The sequence below is a fragment of the Microcaecilia unicolor genome, chromosome 1 (assembly GCF_901765095.1).
Source record: "Microcaecilia unicolor chromosome 1, aMicUni1.1, whole genome shotgun sequence".
NCBI lineage: Eukaryota > Metazoa > Chordata > Amphibia > Gymnophiona > Siphonopidae > Microcaecilia > Microcaecilia unicolor.
Genome location: NC_044031.1, coordinates 173,097,911 through 173,125,168, shown reverse-complemented (window position 1 = coordinate 173,125,168; position 27,258 = coordinate 173,097,911). Strand labels below are relative to the sequence as shown.

Genomic DNA, 27,258 nt, shown 5'->3' with positions numbered 1-27,258 from the left:
GCGGGGCCGACGCAGCTCCAGGCAACGTGCACTCGGGGTGGATCGGCCCTCCGCCCGTCCCCCGCAAGTCCGCAAGTAAGAATGCGCCGTAGAGGGGGGGGCATCGTGGAGGGGGGGTGCATGCCGTGCTGCACCCGGGGGGGAGGGGGGTTGCGCAGCGGCAACCCGCCCTGGGTTTCAGCCGGCCTTGCTACGGCACTGACTATTAAGCTTAATAAAATGGTATTTGATCAATGGACTTTGCTGGTAATGTGAGGTTTTGGAGTTTTTATCCCCTCATAAAAGAGATTTGCTACAGTAATATTCAAACAAGCTGAGTAAACTGTGTAGCGTGATTTGCATTAATTCAAAAATTTGTCTTGATGCTACCATTGATGCCACACTTGAACTGCACTTTAGGAGGTGTTCTTAAAGGTTTTAAGGGCAATTTTATAAGGTGCGTCTAAACTAAGGTGCAAATTGTGTGTCAGTGTTTACAGAATACTAGTGCCCTTGGCACCCTTAGGGCCCCTTTTACAAAGACCCGCTAGTGTTTTTATGTTTAAATCATTTTTATTGATTGTAACAGACAATTAAAACCTTTCTTTGCCGAAAAATGAAAATTATACATAAATTGTCAACCCACAGGCTGAAACAGCTTATCTTATTACAGTATAGTATTTGCATTTTCTCCCTTCCCTCCCCCTCCTCCCAACCCCAGCACTCCCTATATCTTATCACATTCTAGTATTACAAATGTAACAGAAAACCTCCAACAATTGACAAACATCTGGCTAAATTACTTCAGAATAAACTCTGTTGTTCAGCTTCGACATTATATGAGTTATTTGGCTATATTAATCTTAAGGAGTATCCTACCCAACCCCCCTGCCCTCTCCCTCCCTCCCTTTGCCCTTTCCCACCCCCCTCCCCCCCTCCCTTTGCTCCATTACAAAATCAACTGTGTTTGTAGTTTAGTACACACAAGAAGTCAGCATCTAAGGAAGTGGCATCTCTCCTTGTACATTGCGTACCCAACTTTCGGTAGGTACTGGACCACCTTTACCGTAATCCATAGCCCCTCTGTTTATTCATAAACCTGGGAGACCTTGCTTAGGCTTTAAAATTTCAGCAATAGGCTTTGTGCCTTAACCGGAAGGGTAATCCAAAGCATTTCCCATTGAGCCTTAAACTTGAGACCTGCGGGGCTTTCCAGATCAGGCACCCCACACCTGTCTATTCTCATTTGTCGCACCATTTGTGCACGCCATGCCTGTAAGGGGGGTATTTCTTTTGCCCTCCAGAATTGCAGTATGGTGGTTATTCCAAAATATATAGCCATCTTGGCAAATGCCTTAAAGCCCTCTGGAGCCTCTGCAGTTAGCTTAAAGCGGTTAAATAAAATTAAGGGATCATATATGAGAGTGCAGTTCCATAATTGGTCTATTCCCGCTATGATTTGCCTCCAGAACTTTCCCGCCAGTGGACAACCCCAAAACATATGCCCCAGTGAGGCCGCTCCCTGGTTACACTTGGGGCAGGTTCCTGTAGTATCAAACCCCGCTCTTAGTGCTCTGCGAGGAGATATGTGTGTTCTCAACAGCCATCTATATAACCTCTCTCTTTGGGGTATGGAAAGTCGCTGCTTATACATAGCTTTCAAATATGATCTACATTCTTCCTGTGTAAATGTGCAACCCAGGTCCCCTGACCAGTCCCGTGCAATCCGCTAGTGTTTTTAATGCAGTAGTCTACGTGGCTTAGCACCATTGATTGTATCAGGTTGCAAAATGTTTCCCTCGGGAAGAATTGTTTTAGGCGTTTGAGTTTCCACATTGAGTGGAACATTTTTTTTTTTTGTGGATGCTGCTTGACTCTGTAATGTTAAGTTGCGCTATTGTAACGCCGAGCATTTTCAGGCTGTCTGATATAGGAAGGGTGTGGTCTGGGGTGCTGGTACTTGTGGGGTTGTCCGCGCTGTGTTGGGATGAGAGGATGAGTTTTTTCTTTATTGAGTTTTAGTTGAAATGCATTTGCCCATGAGTCCATGATGTTCAAGCTGAGCTTGATTTTGTTGGTGATTTCAGTCAGTTTGGTATTATATGGAATGTATATTATGACATCGTCTGCATATATGGAAGGGTTAAGGCCTTGGCTGGATAAGGACTTGGCTAGTGGTGTCATCATTAGGTTGAAGAGTATTGGTGATAGCGGTGATCTTTGCGGTACTCCACAGTCTGCTTTCCACGGTGGTGATATGCTTGAGTTTGATTTTACTTGGTATGTACTTGTGGTTAGGAAGCCCTTGACCCAGCTAAGTATGTTTCCACCAATCCCGAATTTATCTAGTAATCTTATTAATATATTATGGTTTACCATGTCGAATGCGCTGGACATATCTAAATTGGATGAGAAGGATGTTTTTGCCTATTGCTATTTCCTGTTTGAACTTGGCTAGGAGAGTGATTAGTACTGTTTCAGTACTGTGGAGGGGTCGAAAGCCTGACTGTGATTGATGTAGTATAGAGTGTTTGTTTATGTACTCTATAAGTTGTTTGGTTACCATGCTTTCCATCAGTTTGACTGCCAACGGGATCGATGCTACTGGATAGTAGTTTGTGATTTCATTTGTTTTTTTCTTGGTATCTTTTGGTATCGGTGTGAGTAGGATATTGCCATTTTCCTTAGGGAAGAGACCTTGCTGGAGCATGTAGTTTAGGTAGGATGTGAGATCTCCTATGAAGCGGTCGGGGGCGGATTTCAGTAGGTAGCTGGGACAGATATCTAGTTTACAGTGTGTGTTGGAGAACCTGCTGATCGCCTGTTTTGATGGTAAGGAGGCTTAAGTTTGACCAAGTCCGGTCAGCCGGGTATTCTCCAGTGGTTGGGTCCAGCTCATTAAGGAAGTTTTCGATGTCAGTGGTGTCCTGAGGTAGCTTTTTGTGTAGGTTTGCAATTTTTTCATTGAAATACTTAGCAAGGTCATCAGCGGATGGGATGTCTGTATTCGTTGTAGTGACCAGGTTGATGTCTAGGAGCTTGTTCACCAGTTGGTATAGTTTCTTTGTGTCTTTGTAATCTGTCCCTATTTTAGTTTTGTAGAATGACCTTTTGGTCTGTCTTATTGCGAATTTGTATTTTCTTTGTATTTGTTTCCATATGTTTAGTGTATGTTCATCTTTTGTTTTTCTCCATGCTCATTCGAGCTTCCTGGTGTGTGTTTTTAGTTTTTTCAGTTCATCGTTGAACCATGGTATCGATTTATGCTTGCGTGAGGTTGTAGGCTTAGGCTTCAGTTTGTATTTTCAAACATTTTTTGACTATAGCAAAGCGTTCTTTCTCTCATGTTAAAATTTTGTGCGTGCCAGTAGAAGACAAAAGTGACTATTTGCAATTTTTATAAGCTTTAAATAGAGAGGTTCGATGTATAGCAGCTCACAAAGAAGATACCAAGGGGCCCTTTTACAAAGCGACAGTAAGCACTAATGTATGCTTCCTGCACACTAAAAAGACAGTACCATGGGACATACTCTGGCATCCCACGGTAGTTCTGGGATGGGCGCGCACCAATCCCATGCTAAAAAATATAAACATTGGGGGGGGGGGCTCATTTGGAGCGGAGAGTAGGTGTTCCCTGTGCTAATTGGCAAATCGATGTGTTCTGCCAATTAGCATGGGGTTAGCGCATGAGCCCTTACCATCTACAAAATAGGTGGCGGTAAGGGCTTACACGGTGATGGCCATTTTTTAGCACAGTTTTGTAAAAGGGCCCTGTAACCAGCAGGGATAGGCAGTCAATTAAAATGAATATCTTTCATAGTTAAGATTGTGCATGTTTTTTAAAGAGTACACACTATTTTCACATAATGCATACTTTTTCGGGGAGAGGGGCAATGCATGCATGCACAAACTAGTTTACATGCACCCCCCACCCCCAGGAAACAGTATGTAGTATGTGCAAATAATGTGCTGTCTTAAAGAAAAGTGTGTGCTGTGGGTTGCATTCTAAAAATAGCGCTTAAAATGGGCAGCAGAAAAGATCGATACTAAGCACGATTCTATAAAAGGCACATGCTGAAACCTGGTGTAAATGCTGATGCTCAAGTTGGGCCGGAGACGCAGAATTCTATAACAACGTGTGCAACTTTTCAGAACGCCCTGACGCACCCATGGCCATGCCCCCTTTTGAGTTGTGTGCTATGAGATTTGAGCACCAAGCATTACAGAATAGCATACAGCTAGATGCATGTGTAAATTTTATTTGGTACTAATTAATGCCAATAATTGGTTGATAACGGCCAGTTAGTGCTCTTTAACGGCTCATCAGCCAATTAAGTTGTGCACGTATCTCAGGATTGTGCCAAAATTTGGGCACCAAAATCTGGGACCATACATAGAATCTGGGGGAATGTGTGCATAATGCACACTTGTAACAACATTCATTTGATAACAACAAGAACAAAAAAATGTTTTGGGTGCCCACCCTAATAACCAGGCCACAGGCACGGAATTGATTGCTTCCTGTCCTGAGTCTACCTCCCACCCCAGAGAAGTTCATCAATTCCCTTCCCTTTCTTCCTTCCAGAAAGCATCTGCCAACAATCTCATCTTATAGCGCTCTGAGTTGGGTGCCATTTATAGAATAGGCTGGGATCTGTGCCAGCCTTTAGGTATGAGGATTTTCACTAACTGAACACTAGTGTAATTCCCTGTGTCTAAATGAGGTGCTGATCCCCCAAATTCTATAATACTGTGCACATCTTTACAGTCTGCCTCTAACCTGCCCATGCCCCTCCCATGACCACGCCCCTTTCCGTTGCACACTTTAAAAAGGGTTTGACATTATGACTCACACCTACATTCTCCCTACCTGAATTGACGGGAACCTATGAGGGGCTATCCGTTAAACGGAAAAATGAGAGATCATCCATTAGTGCTCATGAGGTAATATGGTAATGACGGGTAAGATAGGACAGCCTGCAACCTAAGACAGCCTGTGGCTGGGGCACTAACAGAACCTTGAGGGAGCCCGATACGAAGGTTCAAGGCAGTGAAGCCCTTTTCAAGACCTTCAAGAGGGGAGATGTAGAATCATGAGCACAGGTCAGCACCCCAGCACAAGTTAAAAAGGGCAGAGGCTAACAAGCCAGTGTGACTCTGGAATCTATCAGAGATTGAGAAGCCTGTAATTTATTAAAGAACCTGAGCCTGTGTAAACTCCGGAATTTATGATCTATTATGATACCCTTACGGGCAAGCTGGCGTGGGAAAGGTGCAATTATGGATGGACAGAAAAATGTGATTTAGCAACTTAAGGGAAAATATATGGTGAGAACAGAGAACAGAATGATCTCTCAGGAAGATAAGTGCTGAAGTAATGTGAAGCATTGCTTAACACAAAAGGTATATAAACAATTGAACCAGAGCATTATGTTGGAGAGGCAGTGGCAGACCACATGTTTGTGTCCCCTGCTCTCCATATGAGAAACTAGCATTTGTAATTGTAACTTTCTCTTGGTAAGAAATTAAAGAATTGCTTTTCTCATATGTGTGGCCTTCCTAGTCTTTTCTCTCTCTAAATTGCGGGTGGTTGGTGAGTACTAATTTGGGGAAGTGGTAAAAAGACTAGTAATATAAAAACAACATGAATCAATTTATGTACATGTCTTCATAGAATAGCGCTTAGCAAGCTTGCGTAAATCCAAATTGATCCAAATTAGTGCCAATAATTGATTGTCAGTGCCCAATTATTGGCACTAACAGGCTCATTACTTATTTAAATTGCACAATTTATAGAATTCCCATGTAGGTTACTAATAACAGGGGTTAATAGTAAAATAACACATCTTAACAGAAGCCCATGTTGATAACATTTCTCCCCTCTTTAGTTAGTAATAACTGAGGTTAACAGTAAAATATCATATCTTAAATGTAGCCCACATTGATAACTTTCCCCCTTAGCGCTGTGGTACACAGATCTTAGGTGTGATCCTAGCAGGGTTAATCATCAAACCACCGCCAAAGGAGTAATTTTATGAAGATATTTTAACGCATATGTGGTAAGTTATAAAATATCGACCGGTGTAAAAGTCCACATGATTACCTGATGGTGTGCATTTTGCCAATATGTTTGGGCAGAACGAGGGCAAATATACACATAGATTATAAAATATGCTAATTTACATGCATAGTAAGCAATTATAGATGTGATTTGTGCCACTTACACTAGTATTTAAGAAAAACATAAACTTATCTACTTGGCTTTAAAAAAATATATTTAAACTAGGCATTTGAGAAGAGCTTATTCTAAATGGCTCCTCATGCAATTACCCTCCAAAAATCCAGGGCTACCTTTCTATATCCCTGTCAGGGCTCCAGTCAGGCTATGGCCCTCTACTTGGGTACATTACAGTTTAGTCTGCTCATTTCAGTTTGATTAATTGCCCAGAGCGAGTGACAATTCACTGACACACAGATTACAATATTAACATGTGTTCCGTAAAAAGATACTGCCCAATGCTGTGAACTGAAAGCCTTCTGCATGAGGTTCCTGTGCACGTTCCTACTGTCTTCCTTTCATTTTGCAGGGATTTATGGGCCTTCCTGGAATGCTGGGGCAGAAGGTAAAGTCATCCTCAGTAATTTGACCATACATAAATTGAGACAGATGACGCAATGACTCTAACTTAATTTTAACCCTAAAGACACATGTAATGTGTTGTGGTCTTGGATTTCAGCTACACAATAATCAAATAGCATTAGAAGTATCCATTTCACTTCTGACACTTTCAGAAGGTTTTCCTCACTTTCTTTTTTGAATTCTTTTTAACTGCCACTTGCTAATTTGTTTATGTCCATAGTTTGTATTTTCTTACTTCCTGCAGTAAAGCATCTGTATGAACAGCCCTATAAGTCATATTAACCTGGTTATAAATAGAGATGCTCACTCTGCTGCTCATCTTTTTCCCTTTTAAGGGGGAAATGGGTCCAAAGGGAGAGCCTGGGATCCCGGGAAACAGAGGGCCCACTGGAAGGCCAGGCAAACGCGGCAAACAGGTAAGACGAGTGTGTTCAGACTTTTCACTCTGAAGTCATTCCAAAACAGGTGAGGCCATGGAAGTAACTGACTGTAACTGGTTTGTATTCAGGTTGACTTTGGTTTGTGTTAATTCCTATCTGATTTCATGAAAACCATAGATAGATGTTATAGTGGGGGCAGTGGGAGAGGTTAAGGTCAAATTTCCACTGAGTTCTCTCAGAAGGTGAAATAATGCGTTATAATCCCTGAAACCAAAAGCTAAGAATACTGTTGTCTTGTGAGTTATGTTAGTAGATGAGTGATCTAATGCTTAGTGCGGTGGCCTGAGGACCAAGAGTAAGTGGGTTCAATTTCCACTGTGGTTCCTTGTGCCCCTGGGCAAGTCACTTAACCCTCCACTGACCCAGGTACAAAAACGTAGACTATAAACCCACTAGGGACAGAGAAAGTACCTACATATAATCTATGTAAACCATTTTGTTTGTACCACAGAAAGGTGGTATATTAAATCTCAATCCCGTTCCCTTTTTTCTCTCTACTTCCTCTTTATTTTATTGAATCCCAGATGGAAATGTTGAAATTTGCTAAGCACCTTTAACATAATTCATGTCCTTTCACCTAACCTTAATTAGACCTGGGCATGTAAGTACAGGAGGATGATCACGAGCTGTGCCTTGCTTCTTTCTCCCTTGCTAGTGCTACTCTTTCCACTTTCTCCTAAATTAAGCCTTCCCATTTCCAATATTAGGCTTCATTGTGTTTAGCAAATGGAGATGTCATTTCATTCAATTAGTTACTGCAGCGTGCCAAGTGCAGAAAAATACTGTATCTCCCATGAGAACGGTCATCAACCTTTGCCCTGTTTGATGCAGTGTAGCAAATGCATGCTTTCTTAGGGCTAAATGTTCAACTGGCAGTGATGAGCGTTTTGGCACTTAACCGGCCATCTGCTAACTCTGCCCCTGGAACACCCCCAAAATAGCCGGTTTTCAGCAGCGATAACCAATTAAATGCCACTGAAAATTAGTGGAGAGCCCCGAACAAGTGATTTAGCCAGTCAGTGGATAGTTAAATCATTTTGAATAGCGACCAGTTAGTATTTAACCATCTTCTGTATTTCATCTATGTTACCCTGTTCATACATTTCTGACCACAGACAGACTTGCTGATTTTCTTACATTCTCCCTTTTCTCAAACCTTCACAAGTATTTTCATGTTTGGTGATGTTTTGTTTTTATTGTTTGTTTGATTTTATTGTGTATGTTTTTCATACCGTGCCTAGAATTTTAGATTGAGCGGGTTATAAAATTTAAAAGTAAATGAATAAATGTGATACAGTGATACTTCGGTTTTCGTTGATAATCCGTCCGAAAACAATGAAAACCGAAACAGACGAAAGCCGAGGCAATTATTTCCATAAGAATCAATGTAAATCCAATTAATTTGTTCTAGACACTCCAAAATACACATTTTATAGAGAATAACATACCAAAAAGACATTTTATAGAGAATAAATATAGTCCTATGATGGAGCTAAAGGGAAAGGGTTAACTTATTAGCAAGGGAAACACTTAACAGGGAAAATGAGATTTGAGCACATGTGATTTTATCTTGCGTGCATTGCGTTAGACGTGCGGGGTGATGCTCACACAACGAGAAACAATGCCACAATGAGCAGGAGAACGCGTGGGTCACCCTTTGTTTTCGCAAAATTAGCAGTGAAAACTGAGGCAACCAATGAAATCCGAGACAAAGTTTTCATTGAAAAAATCAACGATAACCGAAGTCAACGAAAACCGAGGTTTCACTGTATTTTGAAGGTCACAAGGGTACACGCTTTCATCCTAGTCCTTTGGGCTTCCAGCTAAGCTGGAACATGCCCTACAGAAGCTACAGTGCTATATGACTTTTGACAGCGACTCAAAGTTTGACTTCATTTTCAATTTATTCTTCCATCCTCCTCCCTCTATAACCCGTCTAACATAGTGACAGTCCCTTTAGAACCCTGTTCTCACGCACCCTGAATCTCACCCATAAGCATCACTCATCTTTGGAAGCTGAGATTCCCCTTCTTGCTATTGCCATGAGCCATAAACATTCTTTCCTCAGCTGCCCCAGCGACCACTGAGCAGCATCTGGATCCACCGACTGAAGCCAGGTCTTCCGTATGACAAGGTATAACACTACTGGTAGATTATTGGGGCTGACTCTGACTTTGTGATGTATGTAATTAGTTGGAAAGTGAGCCTGGCATAGATGCCTCATACAGTAACAGCAGCCCAAAAAACAGAGTCACATGACCAGATCCAGTCACAGCGCAGCATTACATTTCAATAAGGGCTACTGCTATTCCTTCTGGTCATTTCCACAGTGTTACTTAAGTAGAGGAGTGTGGTAGCCGTGTTAGTCCACTCTTAAGGTTATCAATAGAAATCAAACAAAATAAAACATGGAAAAGAAAATAAGATGATACCTTTTTTATTGGACATAACTTAATACATTTCTTGATTAGCTTTCGAAGGTTGCCCTTCTTCGTCAGATCGGAAATAAGCAAATGTGCTAGCTGACAGTATATATAAGTGAAAACATTCAAGCATTACTATGACTGTCTGACAGGGTGGGAGGATGGGGGTGGGTAGGAGGTATGCATGGGGACATCAAAGCATATCATTGATATTCTAACAGGATGGGTGTGGATAGGTGAGGGGTGGGGTGATCAACAGAGACATACAGCTTTATGGTTTATAATGGGCTAGGAACCCCAAATCCTTGTTAAGTCCTTTCTGTTGGGTGTTAAAATATTCAATCATTCTGACTTCAAAGGTCTTACGTTCTTGTATGGTTTTAAAGTTACCTTTCAGGATTCTCACAGTGCTACTAAATGTATGCAGCCCTGTACTTAACACACAAAAGAGACAGTTGCTGCTCCACACAGCTTATGATCTATTTGAAACTGAAAACAGGCCCAATAAGATATTAGATAGTTTCATTTATTATGGGAATGGTTTAAAACTACATGGTTATGAATAGGATAATAAGGGATTAAGATGTAAAAGTGATTCATTAATTTTTTAAAATCTCCCTTAATATTATGGATATGATAAAGAAACATTTTCAGGAGGTCCTTCAGATTACCAAGGAAATGTTACCAGCTTTAACTAGGGCTTTTTATGTCCCTACGGGAAGATCAAAATTTGAAGGTATCATCAGAAAAAAAAAACGGATCCATGGATTTAAGAGCTTTTTTAGAAATTTTTCAGCCTATTTGTCTGTGAAATTGACTCTTAATAGTAACATTTGCACTAGAGCCAGATAGAAATTGGATACAACTATTGTATTTTCATTTTAAATCGTTTTCTTTTTGTGATTGTAATGTGATGATATTTCCTGGTTTGCTAGGGCAGCACCAGCTAGATGAAAAACATTTCTGGCTAAACATCATCAAGTGTTAACCCTAGGAGCTATGTTTTTCCTATAGTTAACTTTTAAACATTTTGTTAAATTTCAGTCTCAGAATTTTATGTTTATGGAACCTTCACATCTGCAAAGTTTTCTAGATGCTAGGATGTCCCTTAGGCCGATAGCTATCTCATCTCCTATAAATACGGGAAAAGATGCCTCGTAAGAGATGGTACTGTTTACTGCTTTCTTTTCCTTAATATTTTCTTGTATTGTATTGTTTTCCCTGATTACCCCTTTTACTCCTCGGTCATCTAGCGGTTCAACCGTTTCTTTTGCCGGCTTCCTGCTTTTAATATACCTGCAGCTTTTATCCATTTTTACAGAATTTTTTAGGAGTGATGGCATTCAGGTGATTATAATTGTTCAATTTAATGATCGAAATCTCGGGGATGTTGGAAAGGAGCCTACAGGCCTAAAAATAAACTGGAGAGGTGCAAGGCTGAAGATTTGTCTAGGGCACCTAATATGCTTGCACTAGCCCTGAGGGAGAAAGGAGAGAGGAGAGGTAATGCAGAGCTAAGTCTGTGAACTAAAATGTATTTTAAAGTTTTAGCATGTATGCTGCCTGAATTTTAAAGAGTAACATACTATTTTTATAAGACCACTAAATTGCAGTCTCCTTACTGTGCATGCAGTAAAGCCTGATGTACTTGTGGGAAAGGCCTTTTATAAACTTGTGTGCTGTATATATTGCTGTATATATGTGTGAAAAGATCATGTGTCCTTTTATGCAGACTATGCGTGGGCATTCCTGGGGATCTTCACTGGGTCCAGAAAAAAGTGAACCCCCTAAAATTTGGCAATAACAACCACAAACCTGAGCTGAATTAATTAAAATTTTACATGCACAAAGTGGGGCATTTTCGAAATGATGTCCAAGTCGGACTTTGGACGTTTCACGCTAAACATCCCAAATCCAATTAGAAACCATGGCCATTTTCAAAACCACAAAACACCCATCTTATTTTTTCAAAAATACTTTTTGTAACAAGTTTTTGTGCTGCGTGCGTTTATCTTTTCAGGCCGTTTTCGGGAAAAAAAATGTACAGGTGAACATTGTAGAAAATCAAGTCATTGAGATGTAGGAGGGGCCAGCATTCTCAGTAGACTGGTCCCCCAGACATCCCAGGAGAGTAGGAGGCACTACTGTGAACTTCATATAAATGCTCCCACGTACACATCTCACTGTTGCTCCCTTAATCTTGCCTGCTAAGCTATCCAAAACCCACTACCCCCAACAGTAGCCCTTATGTGGGTATAATAGGTTTCTGGTAAGTTTTGGAGGGCTCACAGTTTCCACCACAAGTGTAACAGGTAGGGGGAAGTATGGACCAAGGTCCACCTGTCTGCAGTGCACTGCACCGACCACTACACTACTCCAGGGACCTACATGCTGCTCTAATAGACCTGACTGTAACATCTGAGGATGTCATAGAAGCTGATTAGTACTAGTTTTATTCACATTTTTGGAGTGTGGGAAGGGGTCAGTGATCACTGGGGGAGTAAGGGAGGGTCATCTGGTGATTTAGGGTACCTTTTCGTGCCTTATTCATTCTAAAACAGGTCTAGATCAAAACATTGAAGTTTTAGCCCTAGATGTTTTTGTTTTGTTCCATTATGGCTGTAAAATGTCCAAGTGCTAGGAACGCCCTGAGCCCACCCACGAAATGCCCCCGACACACCACCTTGTGATTTAGATGCACTGCAGACAAATTGCATAGATAGACGTATGCAAAACAGGTTTTGAAAATATTGAGTTGGATGTTTTGAGAAGAATTCTTCTAAATGCTGCTTTATGACACTTTTTTGGATGTTTTTCTGTTTCGAAAACGAGCCCCAAAGTGACACCTATTTCAAACAATATTATGCGGTTTCATAGAAATCCACCTTAACGTTAGTGAGATGTCAAATTTTAATAACACTACCCAAAAGTTAGAGTTTCCAACACATTTAATGTCAACCTGAACAGTCCGAATGTTTAAATCTGATCTTTTATCGCTGTAACCTTTTTCAAATCTGAGTAGTGATGAGATGCTGCTGAACAGTATGGCTATTGCATATCTAGTAGATAGGATTTGAACCAAGCACGTACTATGCCACTGAGACCAGTTTCTACCGTTCATGCTAGCATGATATTGTGGTCCACAGTGTCAAAGGTTGCTAAAAAATCCAGCAGTACTAACACCAAGGCAAATCCCCTGTCTCAGTTTCTGAGACGATCATCTAGTAGGGATATGAGGACCGTCTCCATTCCATAACCAGGTCTGAATCCAGATTGATATGGAACCAGCCAGTTTCACTCTTCTAGACAATCATTGAGTTGAACTCAGACTGTTCTGTAAGTTTTCCTAGAAATGAGATGTTAAATTACTTTCGAACTTGTCCTGATCACAGTTGTTCTTCACTGCTGCCCTTTTTTAATACAGTTAGTAGTTGCCCACTAGAAAGAGGAGTTCATGATATCTGTGGCCCCTTCCATGAGGGCCCTGTTTGACTGCTGCACTGTCTTTGATGGGCAGGAATCGAGGGATTGGTTAAAATTAGGATAGTAAAAAGACTGTCCTAATTTAAACTGCTTACTATTTGGATAGCAGCTAAATATCAACAGTTGGCGATTTTGCATTTATTTAGCTTCATCATTTCTGCACATAACAGTGCTGAATGTACATAATGTATTTGAATGCTTTGGCCAGTGTGCGCTAAACGTGGGGTTTAAATACTGATCGGGCCTATATTCAGCACTATTTAACCAGCCAGGAACGGCTCCTGGCTAGTTAAATAGCACTTAACCGGCTATGCACTAATATTCAGTGCAAGATAGGCAGTTATTGCCACTAAATATTAGCGCTTATATCACGTGATGTAACTGGTTAGCTGCAAATATTCAGTGCTTCGTTGGCTACGTTTAGCAGCCAAAGCGGACCGTCTAAATAGCAGTCCTATCTTTGGCCACTATAAACATAACCAGCCAAAGTTGAATATAAACTTGGCCAGTTAAGTTTAAGCTGGCAAAAAAAAAAAAGGATATTCAATGCCGGTCTGTGGAAACGGCCTGGCATTGAATATTTGGGCTCAGCACTGATCGCAGGCCTGCCTCCCGCAGCTGAATATCGGCCCGGATGTGACCATGGTTTCAGCTACCTTCAAATTACAGTGCTGGTGGTTAAAAACTGCTGGCAGTTTGAGTTGAATATAATCATGAGGTGCCAGTAGGGCCAGCAGGTTAATTTGATTGTGTAATTTGTCTGCGCTGATAGCAAGTGAGATCATGACGTTTGCAAAGGGATTGTTTGAGTATCAAGTGTTTGCAGCCATAATAAATCTGTCAGGGGGTAATGGGAGAGCAGAGTGTTTTCTGGGACATTGTTAAGAACTGGCAGAGAGCTGTGATTTTGGAGCAGCTAAGCAACAAAGAATCAGATACATTTGGAATTACGAGTAAAACACAAAAATGTTTCAACAGCTGCAAATGTAAAGTGACCTTACCCTGTGTGCAGGTACAGATACGGCAAAGCACTCAGAGATGATTAAACACCAGGACTCTGACAGGCACATCACATGAGTGGATGGCTTGAAATTTAGAGCTGGTCACCAAGATTTAGGTGACAAGAACATGTGTGAATATAGGCATTTGTGCAGAAATACGCCTGTAAATGCCAGTATTTCAGCTACCCATTATTCTGTAAAACAGCTCCTAAATGCAATGGTGCGTAGTTTGGGTTCAGTACACATTTACACACACACACGTTAGAGAATTCTATAATCTACCTGTGTTCTGTAGTGATCTAGGCACTATCATTTACACTGGTTCTATGGCTAGGATAAGTAGTCATGCCTAGAATATGGAAAAGCAGGCACCTTCTTTTATTTATAGATTACAAATAAGCATATTGTAGCTGCCTAAATATAGGTACCTCTTCATAGAATTTCCGGCCACGGAGATAATTTTAGGGTCCGGAATCATTTATCATTTATTAATTTGATATACCTCCTCTTTCGAGCATGAGTCAAGATGGTTTACATACAATGCATGTAAATGGTGATATTCTAGTTATCTACACAAGTAAATGACTGGAAACGTACACACCAAATTTCCGATGCTGTGTACTTTGCTGGTGGGTGTGTGCATGGGTAGATGGGAAGAGCATGGGCACAGGATGCAAATTTGAATGTAAATTATAATTCTGCATGCTCTGGCTAATATCTTGGTGTAGGCATTTCCACCAGCAAGAGGAGCTGTGTAAATGGTCACACCTAAATGTATGTCCATTTCCAGCCGGTTATGCTACTATTCTGTAAAGAAATGTAGGTGTCTACTTTTCCTTCGAGAACAGGCTTGAAATACATACCTACCTATCCCCTTATCTTAGGTACCCAGTTTTAGAATTACTCTCCAAATTTCTGGAAATAGAAATATATGCAATATTAATTAGACAAAATATCATTTTTATTTGGTTCATCGCAAAGTATTCTTTAATGTATTAGGGGATATCAAATATTTAATACATTTATTTATTTATTTATCTATCAATTGTTATTACAAACCACCTTAATAAACTTTGTACCCCTCTGGCATACCAGAGAGGTGACAAGCAGAACAAAGCATGGGAAGTGAGCACCAGCTTTTTAAGAGTTCCCAGTGCAGGCATGGTGTTCACCTTACTTCCTGCACTTCGCCGGTTGTATTGCTACCTGGAGTTCTTATAACGGTGAGTTGTTTTGATTCTTCTGTATTCTGAGTCTAATGTTTGTTTTTAGTGGTAGTATTTATATTTTCACTATATTGCTTATCTTGTTGTTTGGAATCTGCCTTTTTAACCCTCGGGATGGTGTGCAAAATTTTGTCTCCAGTCCATTGTCCTACTTTGTTGTTTTTGTTTTACTTTTTTAATGTGTTGTACTCGTATTATGAGTGGGTCACCAAAAATCAAATGATATCTAAACAAATAAATAAAGTTATGATACCCTCATCTCTCCATAAATTTACATCCCACTGGAAGGGCCCTTTAACTGTAAAACGGAAGGCAGGTCCGTGATCCTATGAAGTTATAAACAACAGGGTTAGACGGCAAATCTACCACATTAACATAATCAGACCCTGGCAAGAGCAGGAGGCACTGATAGCTCCAGCAGAGGAAGATTGGGAACGCCAACTGAGTGATATGTACGAAAAGGGGGCTCCAGTTATTGGTTCAACCTTAATTCCTAAGCAAAATGGAGAAGTAGAAGTCCTGTTAATAGAGTTTCAGGGTGTTTCTAATCTAGTCCCTGGGGAGACCCATTTCATTACCCACAACATACCCAAGGAGCCAGAAAGAATAGTACATCAAGGACCCTATAGGTTACCTGAGGCCTGCAGACGAGAAATTATTGTCTAGGTGGAGGAGATGAGAATCATTGAAGAATTTTGTAGCCCCTGGTCCAGTCCAGTGGTCCTGGTGTCCAAACCAGACAGATCTCAAAGATTCTGTATAGATTTCAGGAGGGTTATTGCTATTTCTATATTTGATGCCTAACCCATGCCCTGAATAGATGAGTTGTTAGATAAACTTGGGCAGGCCCAATACCTTACTACGCTCGACCTTACAAAGGGGTACTGGCAAAATTCCTCTAACCAAGAAGGCTGAGCCGAAAACCACCTTTAGCACCCTCATAGGTTTGTTCCAATTTAAAAGAATGCCCTTCAGCTTAAATGGGGCTGCTGCGTGCTGCCAGAGATTGGCCGATCATATCCTTAGGCAGCACCAAGAATGTGCTGCGGCCTACATGGATGATATTGTTATGAATCCCATCTACCTCGGCTACGAGCCTTGTTACGGTCTTTACAGAAGGCAAGTGACACAACCCCCGAAAATGTGTTTTTGCAAACAGGGAAATTAAGTACCTGGGCTATTTGATAGGGGGAGACATGATAAAGCTATTGCTGGATAAAATCCACAACATTCAAAAATTCCCTCTGCCCCAAACGAAAAAACAAATTATGAGCTTCCTTGGGTTGATAGAATATTACAGGAGATTTATCCCCAGGTTTGCAGAAAACTGCAGCCCCGTTTCAGGTATGCTAAAAAAAAACAAACAAACTCAAACTAGTTGGTATGGAGAGGAAAAGAGAAGCAATCCTTTAGGAAGCTCCAGGATTATTTCTGTAAGGAACCTATACTGAAAGGAGTAGATTTTAGCAAACCCCTCCTATTGCAAACAGATGCATGTTATCACAGGAGTTTGAAGGGGAGGAGTACCCAGTCTTATTCCTAAGCAGAAAATGTTTGCCTCGTGAGAAGGAATGCCTGGCTATAAAGTGGGTGGTGGAAAGTATTACGTACTGGGCCGCACTTTCACCCTAATAACAGATCACGCCTGTCTGAAATGGCTACAGGGAATGAAAAGCCACAATGCCTTCCTCACCAGATGGTATTTGGCCCTACAGACCTTTTCTTTCCAAATACATCGGGCAGGTAAATTACATAGCAACGCCAATGCCCTCTTGCGTATTGTGGACTCTTCTGAGGAGGAAAAGAGTGAATCAGAAAGTCGCAATAGCTTGGGGGCGGAGTCTGTGATGAGGCAAGCTTAGTGGTTCTCTCTAGGGAGAGAGTTCCTAAGAAACCTATCTCCAGGGAAAGGGCTCTGGGCAAGAGATACAAGGGAGGGAAGGAAGACCCGGGATGCCCTCAGAGAGAAAGGAACAGGGTAACTCCTTCTGGAGTAGAGCTGAACATGTCCCTGGTTGTCACTAGGGTGGGGTGGGGGGCAAGGATGAAACCCAGTTTCCCTGGGTAAAGAAACAATATGTGATGCCTCAAGGGAAGGGGAGGAGTACCTTTCAGCCCAGCTGAAGACAGACCAGCTTAAAGTATGGAACTTATCGATTACAGAGAGGAGGGCACTCCTAACCCTACCAGGGGGAGACGAAGGAGGTGACATGGAATGGGAAGCCTCCTGAAGAAGGACAATTCCTGATCCTGAAAAGGCAGCTGTGGGAGGCCATAGCCAGACTAGTACTGTGGAGTGGGAGGTAGGCTGCCAGCTCTCTCTAATGGAAGGGCAGACTGCTGAGAGTAGAGTGTTTGAACCCTGGAATGTTTGAACTGGTTACCCCTTGAAGGAGGGTGGGGCCTGCACGGAGCACCAAGGACTCTGAGATTGATGTTGGATTTTAGGACTGTGCATTTTGTTTTTACTTTCTTTTGTTTGCTGCAATTATTGGAACACTTGCTGGCTAGAATAAAGGGGGAAACCCCAGAGCAGATCACTTTATGGCCCTGACCTGAAGTTGTGGAAAATGCAAGGCTGGGAGTGTAGAGCAACTGCCCAGAGGGCTGGAAGAACCCAGGACTTAGGGTTATCACACCGCTCAAGTATGCTCTGTAAGAACAGGTGGGGGTCAATCCATTTGTTGGAAAGGAGCCAGTGTTAGAAGTCAGGATGATCAGAATACCAGGAGCTTTGAGGTGCAAAGCTCATATTAGGAAAAGCAGCAAGAAAACAAGATGTGTGACAACCAGTAAAAGCAGAAGTGGTTTATGCAAAAAGTGTGGGATGAACCTCTCCCTGCAATCAGCCCTGTGCTCTGAGAAAAGTACAACATCACTGCCCTGTGAAGATGAACGGTTGGTTACAAAGGAAAGAAGTTGCATACAGACCTCAGTTTTGGTATTGGTAGTCTGTGTTGAAAAGGCCCCAAACTGGCTTTCTGTTCAGGGAGGGGGTTGTCCAGAAACCTTAGTGCATACCATGCTATGTGTCCTCTGCAATGATGAAGACTCAAGTTGGCGTTAGTGAAGTGAGGAAAAAGATTTAATGCCTCAGTACAGAGCCTGCGATGTGTAGTCCATGCTATTGTGATTCTTACCTGGGAGCATCTAAGGAGCTTGGTTACTGCTGAAATTATGCTCCTGTGTGTCTGCACTTCATGGGACACTGCACAGGAAGGTGTGTGGATGGTCCAGGAAGAGGAAGGTCAGCTCAGAGCTGAGTCATCCAACCTTTAAGCAAAAGTACTTCCTTCTAGATGTCAGCAATCTGTGAATATATCCCTAGGTTTATCTCAGTATCTTCAGAGATGAACAAGACTGTGTCAACAAAAGTGAAGGAGCATGGTGATATATTGCAGTTGCCCAGGCCGAGTGAGCAGACAGGGTAATGGTCTCTATTCTAAGTTTTCTTTCACACTGTGGGCAGGAATGACCCACAGAGTCTGTTGACATTTTTTCTCTTTTCAAGAAATTAAATAACAGAGAAAATGACAAAGAACAATATTGGAAAAATGCAGAAGCAAAAATCTCTCAGATAGATGGGAGAGCTATGTTTTGGCATCCATTTGGCAAATCAGAGGCTTGCAATTGGCGAAGCAGAAAAAAACCTGAGGAGCTGAAGCCGGGAAAGTCCACACATGCTCAGAATTGTAGTCTAAATTCTGAGCTCTGGGAGAGTGTTCTGTCCTGGCGACTTGCAATAACATCACCCACTTGTGTGCCTGAATCAATCCTGTTTGTTGATGGGAAAAAACGCTTTAACGCACTAACATTCCAAACAATCATATATGAAAACTACAAATGTGCATACCCTGTCACAACACACCTTCCCCCATGCACTCTCCCCAACAGCATCCTGCCTGTGGCACCCTGAAGTCTGAAGAGTCCAAACAGTCCTGAAAGCTGTATCCGGGGTGACTCCAGTTCCACCCCGACCTTCCCAGGGCCTTCTCTCCAAGTGCCCAGAGTTCCCAGGTGCTTTTTGGCTAGGATCAGGCGACCCTCAGGGGGAGGAATGCTGGCTTCGGCCTAACCCCTGGTAAGCCTTTCCTCAGCTGAGAGGTACCCACCTCTACCACCGGCTGCCTTTCAGGTGCTGTGGAGGACTTGCAGCTCATCTGCATATCCTTACAGCCTTCTCCGGGGTGACACCCAGGTCCACCCCGATCCACTCAGGGCCTCCGCTCTAGGTGCCGCGCGCCTAACGGCGCGCGGGGCATTTTTCTCTTTGTATCTAATCTTTTTCCAGTTGCTAAAGTACCTTAATCGTTTATGGCCCCTATTCACATTCTCTTCCTAGCTCTGTCCCTTCCTAATCTTTTCCCTCACCCCCTACCTCTCTCCGCTACAGGAACTCACTTCCCATCCATTGACTTCATCACCTCACCTTCTCTCCTACCCTCTTCCTCCTTTTTGGCTTTTAATCTCCGTCTCTTTCTTCCCTCCATTTTGCCTTCCCCATTCCACCTAAATACCTCTCGCCTTCGACGCCTTCGTGGCCACACCTCTCCTACTCTCCTCCGCTCTCTTTTACTCCTTCTCTTACTCTCAGCTGGTGACATCAATCCCAATCCTGGCCCTCCTCACCAACTATTATCCAAACTCTACAGATCTCACCGTGACCTCTCTAACCTCATCTCTATTCCTCTACTCCCCTCCTCTTCTCTGCCCTTCTCTTGCGCCCTATGGAATGCCCGCTCTATCTGTAACAAACTCCCCTATATCCAGGACCTCTTTATCTCGCGTCACCTCCATCTGCTCGCCATAACAGAAACCTGGCTCTGCCCTGATGACTCTGCTTCAGTCGCAGCCCTGTGCCATGGCGGTTATCTATTTTCACATACTCCTCGCCCTGCTGGCCGTGGGGGCGGTGTTGGACTACTTCTCTCTCCCTCCTCCAGATTTCAACCCCTTCTTCCACCTCAATCTCACTGTTTTTCCTCCTTTGAAGTCCACTCTATCCGCCTTTTCTCTCCTCTGCCTCTTCGAATAGCGGTCATTTATCGTCCCCCTGATAAGTCCCTTTCATCCTTTCTCAGTGACTTTGATGCCTGGCTTGCCTTCTTCCATGATCCTTCCTCCCCCTCTCTCATCCTTGGTGACTTTAATATTCCTGCTAATGATCCTTCCAACTCTTATATTTCCAAGTTACTCGCTTTAACGTCGTCCTTTAATCTCCAACTATGCTCCACCTCCCCCACTCATCAAAATGGTCACTGTCTTGATCTCATCTTCTCCTCCAACTGTTCACCCTCTAGTTTCCTTGCCTCCGATCTTCCCCTCTCTGATCACCATCTTATAACTTTCACACTTAAATCTCCTCCCTCCCAGTCCCGTCCTATCCTATCTAATTTATCTAGGAATCTTCACGACATTGACCCTTCATCTCTATCCTCCCATGTTTCAAACCTCCTCTCTACTGTGGCACCATCCACGTCTGTCAACGAGGCTGTTTCTTCTTACAACAATACTCTATCCTCTGCCTTAGACACTCTTGCACCTTTGATGACCCGCCCTGTAAGGCGTACAAAACCCCAACCTTGGCTGACTTCTAATATCCGCTACCTACGTTCCTGTACCCGCTCCGCCGAACGCCTCTGGCGGAAATCTCGGGCCCTTGCTGATTTCTTACACTTTAAGTTCATGCTGACCTCCTTCCAATCTGCTCTTTTACGTGCCAAACAGGATTATTATATCCAACTGACCAACTCTCTTGGCTCTAATCCTCGACTTCTCTTCACCACATTGAACTCTCTCCTCAAGGTGCCCCCTCCCCCAACTCCCCCTTCACTATCTCCTCAGACCCTTGCTGAATTCTTTCACAACAAGGTTCAAAAGATAAACCTTGCTTTCTCTACCTCACCAGCTCTCCCTCCACTAGTCCGTTCCCCTCTCTCTCCTTCCCCTCATTCCCTTTCCTCCTTTCCTGAAGTTACTATTGAGGAAACTACACTTCTCCTTTCTTCCTCAAAATGTACCACCTGTTCCTCTGATCCCATTCCCACCCACCTTCTTAATGCCATCTCTCCTACTCTTATTCCTTTTATCTGTCACATTCTCAACCTCTCACTTTCCACTGCGACTGTCCCTGCTGCCTTTAAACATGCTGTGGTCACACCTCTCCTTAAGAAGCCTTCACTTGACCCTACTTGTCCCTCTAATTACCGACCCATCTCCCTCCTTCCTTTTCTCTCCAAATTACTTGAGCGTGCTGTTCACCGCCGCTGCCTTGATTTTCTCTCCTCACATGCTATTCTTGACCCATTACAATCTGGTTTTTGCCCTCTCCACTCAACCGAAACTGCGCTTACTAAAGTCTCCAATGACCTATTACTGGCTAAATCCAGAGGTCAATATTCCATCCTCATTCTTCTTGATCTTTCCGCTGCTTTTGACACTGTCGATCACAGCATACTTCTCGATACCCTGTCCTCACTTGGATTCCAGGGCTCTGTCCTTTCCTGGTTCTCTTCCTACCTCTCCCTCCGCACCTTTAGTGTTCACTCTGGTGGATCCTCTTCTACTTCTATCCCTCTGCCTGTCGGCGTACCCCAGGGTTCTGTTCTTGGTCCCCTCCTCTTTTCTATCTACACTTCTTCCCTTGGTTCATTAATCTCATCCCATGGCTTTTCCTACCACCTCTATGCTGATGACTCCCAAATCTACCTTTCTACCCCTGATATCTCACCTTGCATCCAAACCAAAGTTTCAGCGTGCTTGTCTGACATTGCTGCCTGGATGTCTCAACGCCACCTGAAATTAAATATGACCAAAACCGAGCTTCTCATTTTCCCCCCCAAACCCACCTCCCCGCTCCCCCCATTTTCTATTTCTGTTGATGGCTCTCTCATTCTCCCTGTCTCCTCAGCTCGAAACCTTGGGGTCATCTTTGACTCTTCTCTCTCCTTCTCTGCTCATATCCAGCAGACCGCCAAGACCTGTCGTTTCTTTCTTTACAACATCCGTAAAATCCGCCCCTTTCTTTCCGAGCACTCTACCAAAACCCTCATCCACACCCTTGTCACCTCTCGTTTAGACTACTGCAATCTGCTTCTTGCTGGCCTCCCACTTAGTCACCTCTCCCCTCTCCAGTCAGTTCAAAACTCTGCTGCCCGTCTCATCTTCCGCCAGGGTCGCTTTACTCATACTACCCCTCTCCTCAAGACCCTTCACTGGCTCCCTATCCGTTTTCGCATCCTGTTCAAACTTCTTCTACTAACCTATAAATGTACTCACTCTGCTGCTCCCCAGTATCTCTCCACACTCGTCCTTCCCTACACCCCTTCCCGTGCACTCCGCTCCATGGATAAATCCTTCTTATCTGTTCCCTTCTCCACTACTGCCAACTCCAGACTTCGCGCCTTCTGTCTCGCTGCACCCTACGCCTGGAATAAACTTCCTGAGCCCCTACGTCTTGCCCCATCCTTGGCCACCTTTAAATCTAGACTGAAAACCCACCTCTTTGACATTGCTTTTGACTCGTAACCACTTGTAACCACTCGCCTCCACCTACCCCCTCCTCTCTTCCTTCCCGTTCACATTAATTGATTTGATTTGCTTACTTTATTTATTTTTTGTCTATTAGATTGTAAGCTCTTTGAGCAGGGACTGTCTTTCTTCTATGTTTGTACAGCGCTGCGTATGCCTGTAGCGCTATAGAAATGCTAAATAGTAGTAGTAGTAGTAAAGCGTTGTCAGAGAAGGGCATATTTCCTGTTATCCACTTTGAAAGAGCGTGAATAGGGCAAATACTTGCAGCAAACCATATCACACATCCACATCGCCCAACGATCAAATGGTACAGGCTCCTCAGATGTCCAAAATTGTAAAATCGTTTTCCTAACCACCAAAGTTGACATGTAAATAAAACGCCTCTTGGGTAGAGATAAATTTTGGGAGAGCAAAGCAAAAATACACTTGTACACAAAAACATACGTTTACTTTTCGCTTTCATATCTGTGAGTTTCCACAAAGTTACAGTTATAGTTACAGTTTATTGAATTTAATATGCCACATTACATAATACTATATCAAAATGGTTTACAATAAGAATATATAAAAAGACAAAAGCACAGGAAAAGAACTAGAATAGTATAGGAAAGCCCACAGAACTCAACCCGGGGCATGCCAACTCAAGACACACACTTCCAGAAAAAAACTATGACAAATCAGTTCCACTCCCAGATTAACAACCAAGGAAAGCCTGCAGGAACAGATATGCTTTTTATGTTCTGCCTTCAGATGTATAGGGATCTTATTCCAAAGGCCAGAGGTGACCACAACAAAAGCCCATTTACACGTGGTACTCAATCGAGCCTATTTGATCACAGGCATCTCTGATCATGCATCCTTTTCACCTATGTGATGGTTAAAAAATAACACTGATAATTGGGCGCTATGTGCTAATTGACATTGAAATTGGTGCACACATTTTTAGGCACTGGGAACTGTGTGGATCCAAAAAGGGGGCACAACCATGAGAGAGCCATGGACCAATTGGGGGCATCCCTGAAATTTCCGCGCAGTTTTATACAATAATGAAGATCCATATGTGATTTAGGTGCAAAACTTTGCACCAGGTTTTACTGGTGTAAATTCTCATGTCTAAAATTGAGCACAGATCCCTGCACCCAATTCTGAGTGCCATTTCTAGAATACACTTTGTGCAAAATTGTATCTGCACCATATATAGAATTTATGCCTATGCGACTTTTGTGAGCCTATTATAGAATACTGCTCAGCATGCACCTTGCAGTACATACGTGAATGTTACATTCATACATGTCAGTGCTAGAATTCTATCATCGTAACGTGCAAATGGTGCTTAAATGTAATTGGTAAGGTTGTAGAAGTAGGGAGATTGTCCTGCTTATAATTGAACGAAAAAAACGCCCAAGTTCCGACCTAAATCGGGAGATGGACGTTTATCTCACAAAGTGCCTTGGTGCTTTGTAGCTTTTACTACATGAGACGTGGGGTAAGGAATAATATATTGTAGAGGAATATATTCGAGTTATTCCCCAAGTTTTCCACGTCATCACTGTGACCCCTGACGCAGGTGCTAGTCACCGAAACACGGCCCGTGTCGGGTCTTTTTGTCAAGGCTCATTCATTAAAGAACTGTGTTCCATTTTTAAAGGCCCGTGGTGCTGTTTTTTTTGTTTGGTCTATATGATCCACAACATAGGGGATCCTTGTCCGGCTTCTGTATCAAGACTACCTCTGCCACCCTCCACGAGTAAGGCATTTCCCCCATGTTGTCAAATGCTGTGATTGCCTTTAACAGCAATGGTGCTATCCACTTGGAGAACTGCTTATAGAAGCTCGCTGGGAACCCGTCAGGCCCAGGCGCCTTATTGTTAGGCAAACTCGCGATTGCCCTTTCTATCTCCTCAAGAGTTATGGGGGAGGACAACTCCTCCACCTCCTTTTCCGAAAGGCCTGGCATTTGTATCCCCTGTAGGTATTGTGCAATCTCTTCCCTCGTGCCCCTCAGGTCCGATTTATAAAGTTGGCCATAATAATCCCGAAACACTTCCTGTATCTCTTCTGTGCGGTTTACTAACTGTCCTGATGCATTATATATCCCTGCAATATAATTTCCTTGGGTTTGCTTTTTCAATTTATTTGCTAATAGCCGGCCAGCCCTATTTCCAAATTCAAAATGCTCCTGCCGAACCCGCTGAAGCTGCCCTGCTATCTCCGTCATCTGGAGATCATTAAGCTGTGCTCGGAGTTGCTGCACTTCCTGCAATTTTTGCGTGTCGGATGGATCCTCTTTATGCTTTCTTTCACTGGCCTCCATGTTATTTCTAACTGTGTCCTCCTTCCCCCTACGATCCCTGACGATGTGTGCCTGCCATGCTATAATCTGACCCCTTAATACCGCTTTCATTCCCTCCCAAATACTGGTCGGATGTGCTTCTTCATTATCATTAAGCTCTATATATTCCTTTATGTACTTTTCTAATTCAGCTATATTCTGTGGCTCTAGGAGTAAGGCTTCGTTTAACCTCCAATGGGGACGGCCTATAGGCCTTCTTCCCATCCTCAGCGTTAGCACCACCAAAGAGTGATCCGACCAGCTACAGGGCTCAATAGTCACCCTTTCAACCTGCCTCCTCACCATTGCATCGCCCAGCCAATAGTCAATTCTCGAGTATGTTTTGTGGAGGGGGGCATAATGGGTAAAATCTTTTTCAGTCCCATGCGTGTCTCTCCATAAGTCAGTCAGCCCCCACCTTGCCAGCCAGGACTGGAAGGCTACTCTATCTCCCTGTGCGTATTTTGCCACCCCCCCAGAGTTATCTAGCTTCGGGTCCAGTGTCAAGTTCATGTCGCCCCCTACCACCAAATGGCCTTTAGCATGCTTTTGTAAAATCCTCTCCAGTTCCTGCATAAATATCCTCTGGTTCTCATTGGGTGCATATGCACATACCAGTGTGTAATATTCCTTATCAAGGGAGACCACCATCAATATATATCTACCCGCTTTATCCCTGACCGTTGTATGCACCTGCCAGGGTAGGGACCGGGATAGAGCTATCAAAACTCCCCTCTTTTTCTGAATCTCTGTAGCTGATGCACATCTTATACAGTATATGGGTACTGCTTATTATTCATTAAGTATTCATGGACTTTTCTAAGGTGGGTCTCCTGGAGAAACATTACATCGGCTTGCTGGCGTTGCATTTCCCTAAATACCTGCTTCCGTTTTTGTGGAGTATTCAAGCCCCGCACATTTATAGTCACACATTTAAGCATTGTATAGGCAGACAGCGTTTCCAGTTATAAGCATCATTATAACATATCTCAATATTAGCCACCCATCCCTCCCAACCTTCTTCCCTCCCCCACCCCTTCCCTCCTCCGCTCCTTTCCTTCCCCCTCCCCCCCTAGTCTCCCCCATCCTCCCTCCTCCCCTTCCCCAAAACCTTAGCACCTTTACCATATTCTGGATGGTGCAACACGGAGGTGTTGTAACTCACTAGTACCCCTTCACATTTTTAGCTATTAATATCTTTAACTTAACTCTTATCCTACTCCCTGTTTAAACCAAAGTTCTGTATTACCCTACTGCACCTTATAACCAACAAAAACTTTCGACCAGGCCATCTTACTGCTCTCCAAGTCCATGACACCTGGTATACTCGCCGCAAGGGCGCATCCTGTTAAACAAGTGGGATCTTATCTCCCATTGTTGCCATGCAAAGTCAGGTGAGGCGTCCCGCTGACTTCTGGCGCTGAAGTCGACTCTGACCCACTCTTTGCCATCTGGGGTGGGTCCTGGGATCCGCTGTCATCGATGGGCGCTCCGCTGCAGAGGGTATATCCATCTGATAGTCTCCCTGCAGTATTCTCTGTGCCTCTGCCAGGGTTTTGACCATGTGCTGTTTCCCATCCTTGTAGAATGCTAGTCCAAACGGATATCTCCAGCTATAGCGAATATCCAGTTCTCGAAGCTTTGCCGTTACCGGCTTCAAATCAGCCCACCTCTTCAGGGTGGCAGCCGCCAAGTCCTGGTATATTTCCACCCTATTGGTGTCCCATTTATATTCCTTTATTTGTCTTGCCGCTGTCATGACACGCTCTTTCACTTTGAAGTCCTGGAAGCATGCTATAATATCTTTTGGTAAGTTCTTTCTATTAGCCCCCAGGGCCCGATGTGCTCTATCCAAGTTTATTTTTTCTGGTGGAATCGGATCCTCCGTGCTCGCTAGAATATCGCTGGCGATTTGCTGGACCACTTGCTCGCTATTTTGATACTTTAAAACCTCCGGTAAGCCCCGAATGCGGATGTTATGGCGCCTGCTCCTATTTTCTAGGTCCTCCAGTTTTTCAGAAAGAAGCTGCTGACCTATTCGCTCATCCGCGATCTGCCTCTCAAGGGAGCCCAGGGACTCTGAGTGGTCATCTATTCGGCCTTCCGCCTCCTCCACCCGGTGTCCGAGCTCAGCTATCTCCCCTCTCAAGTCAGCCCCCAGCGTCGCCAGCTCTGACCTCATGGCCTTTAGATCTGATCGG

General features: G+C 43.4%; 1 protein-coding gene across 1 annotated transcript in view; it reads left to right on the top strand.

The window, feature by feature from the left end:
- The window catches only part of COLQ (collagen like tail subunit of asymmetric acetylcholinesterase), a 180,101-nt gene that overhangs the window by 98,413 nt on the left and 54,430 nt on the right, over nt 1-27,258 (top strand). Inside the window, exons 10-11 of the mRNA XM_030202541.1 lie at nt 6,567-6,602; nt 6,955-7,035. Coding sequence (XP_030058401.1) covers nt 6,567-6,602; nt 6,955-7,035 — 117 coding nt within the window. The remainder of the gene's footprint in view (nt 1-6,566; nt 6,603-6,954; nt 7,036-27,258) is intronic.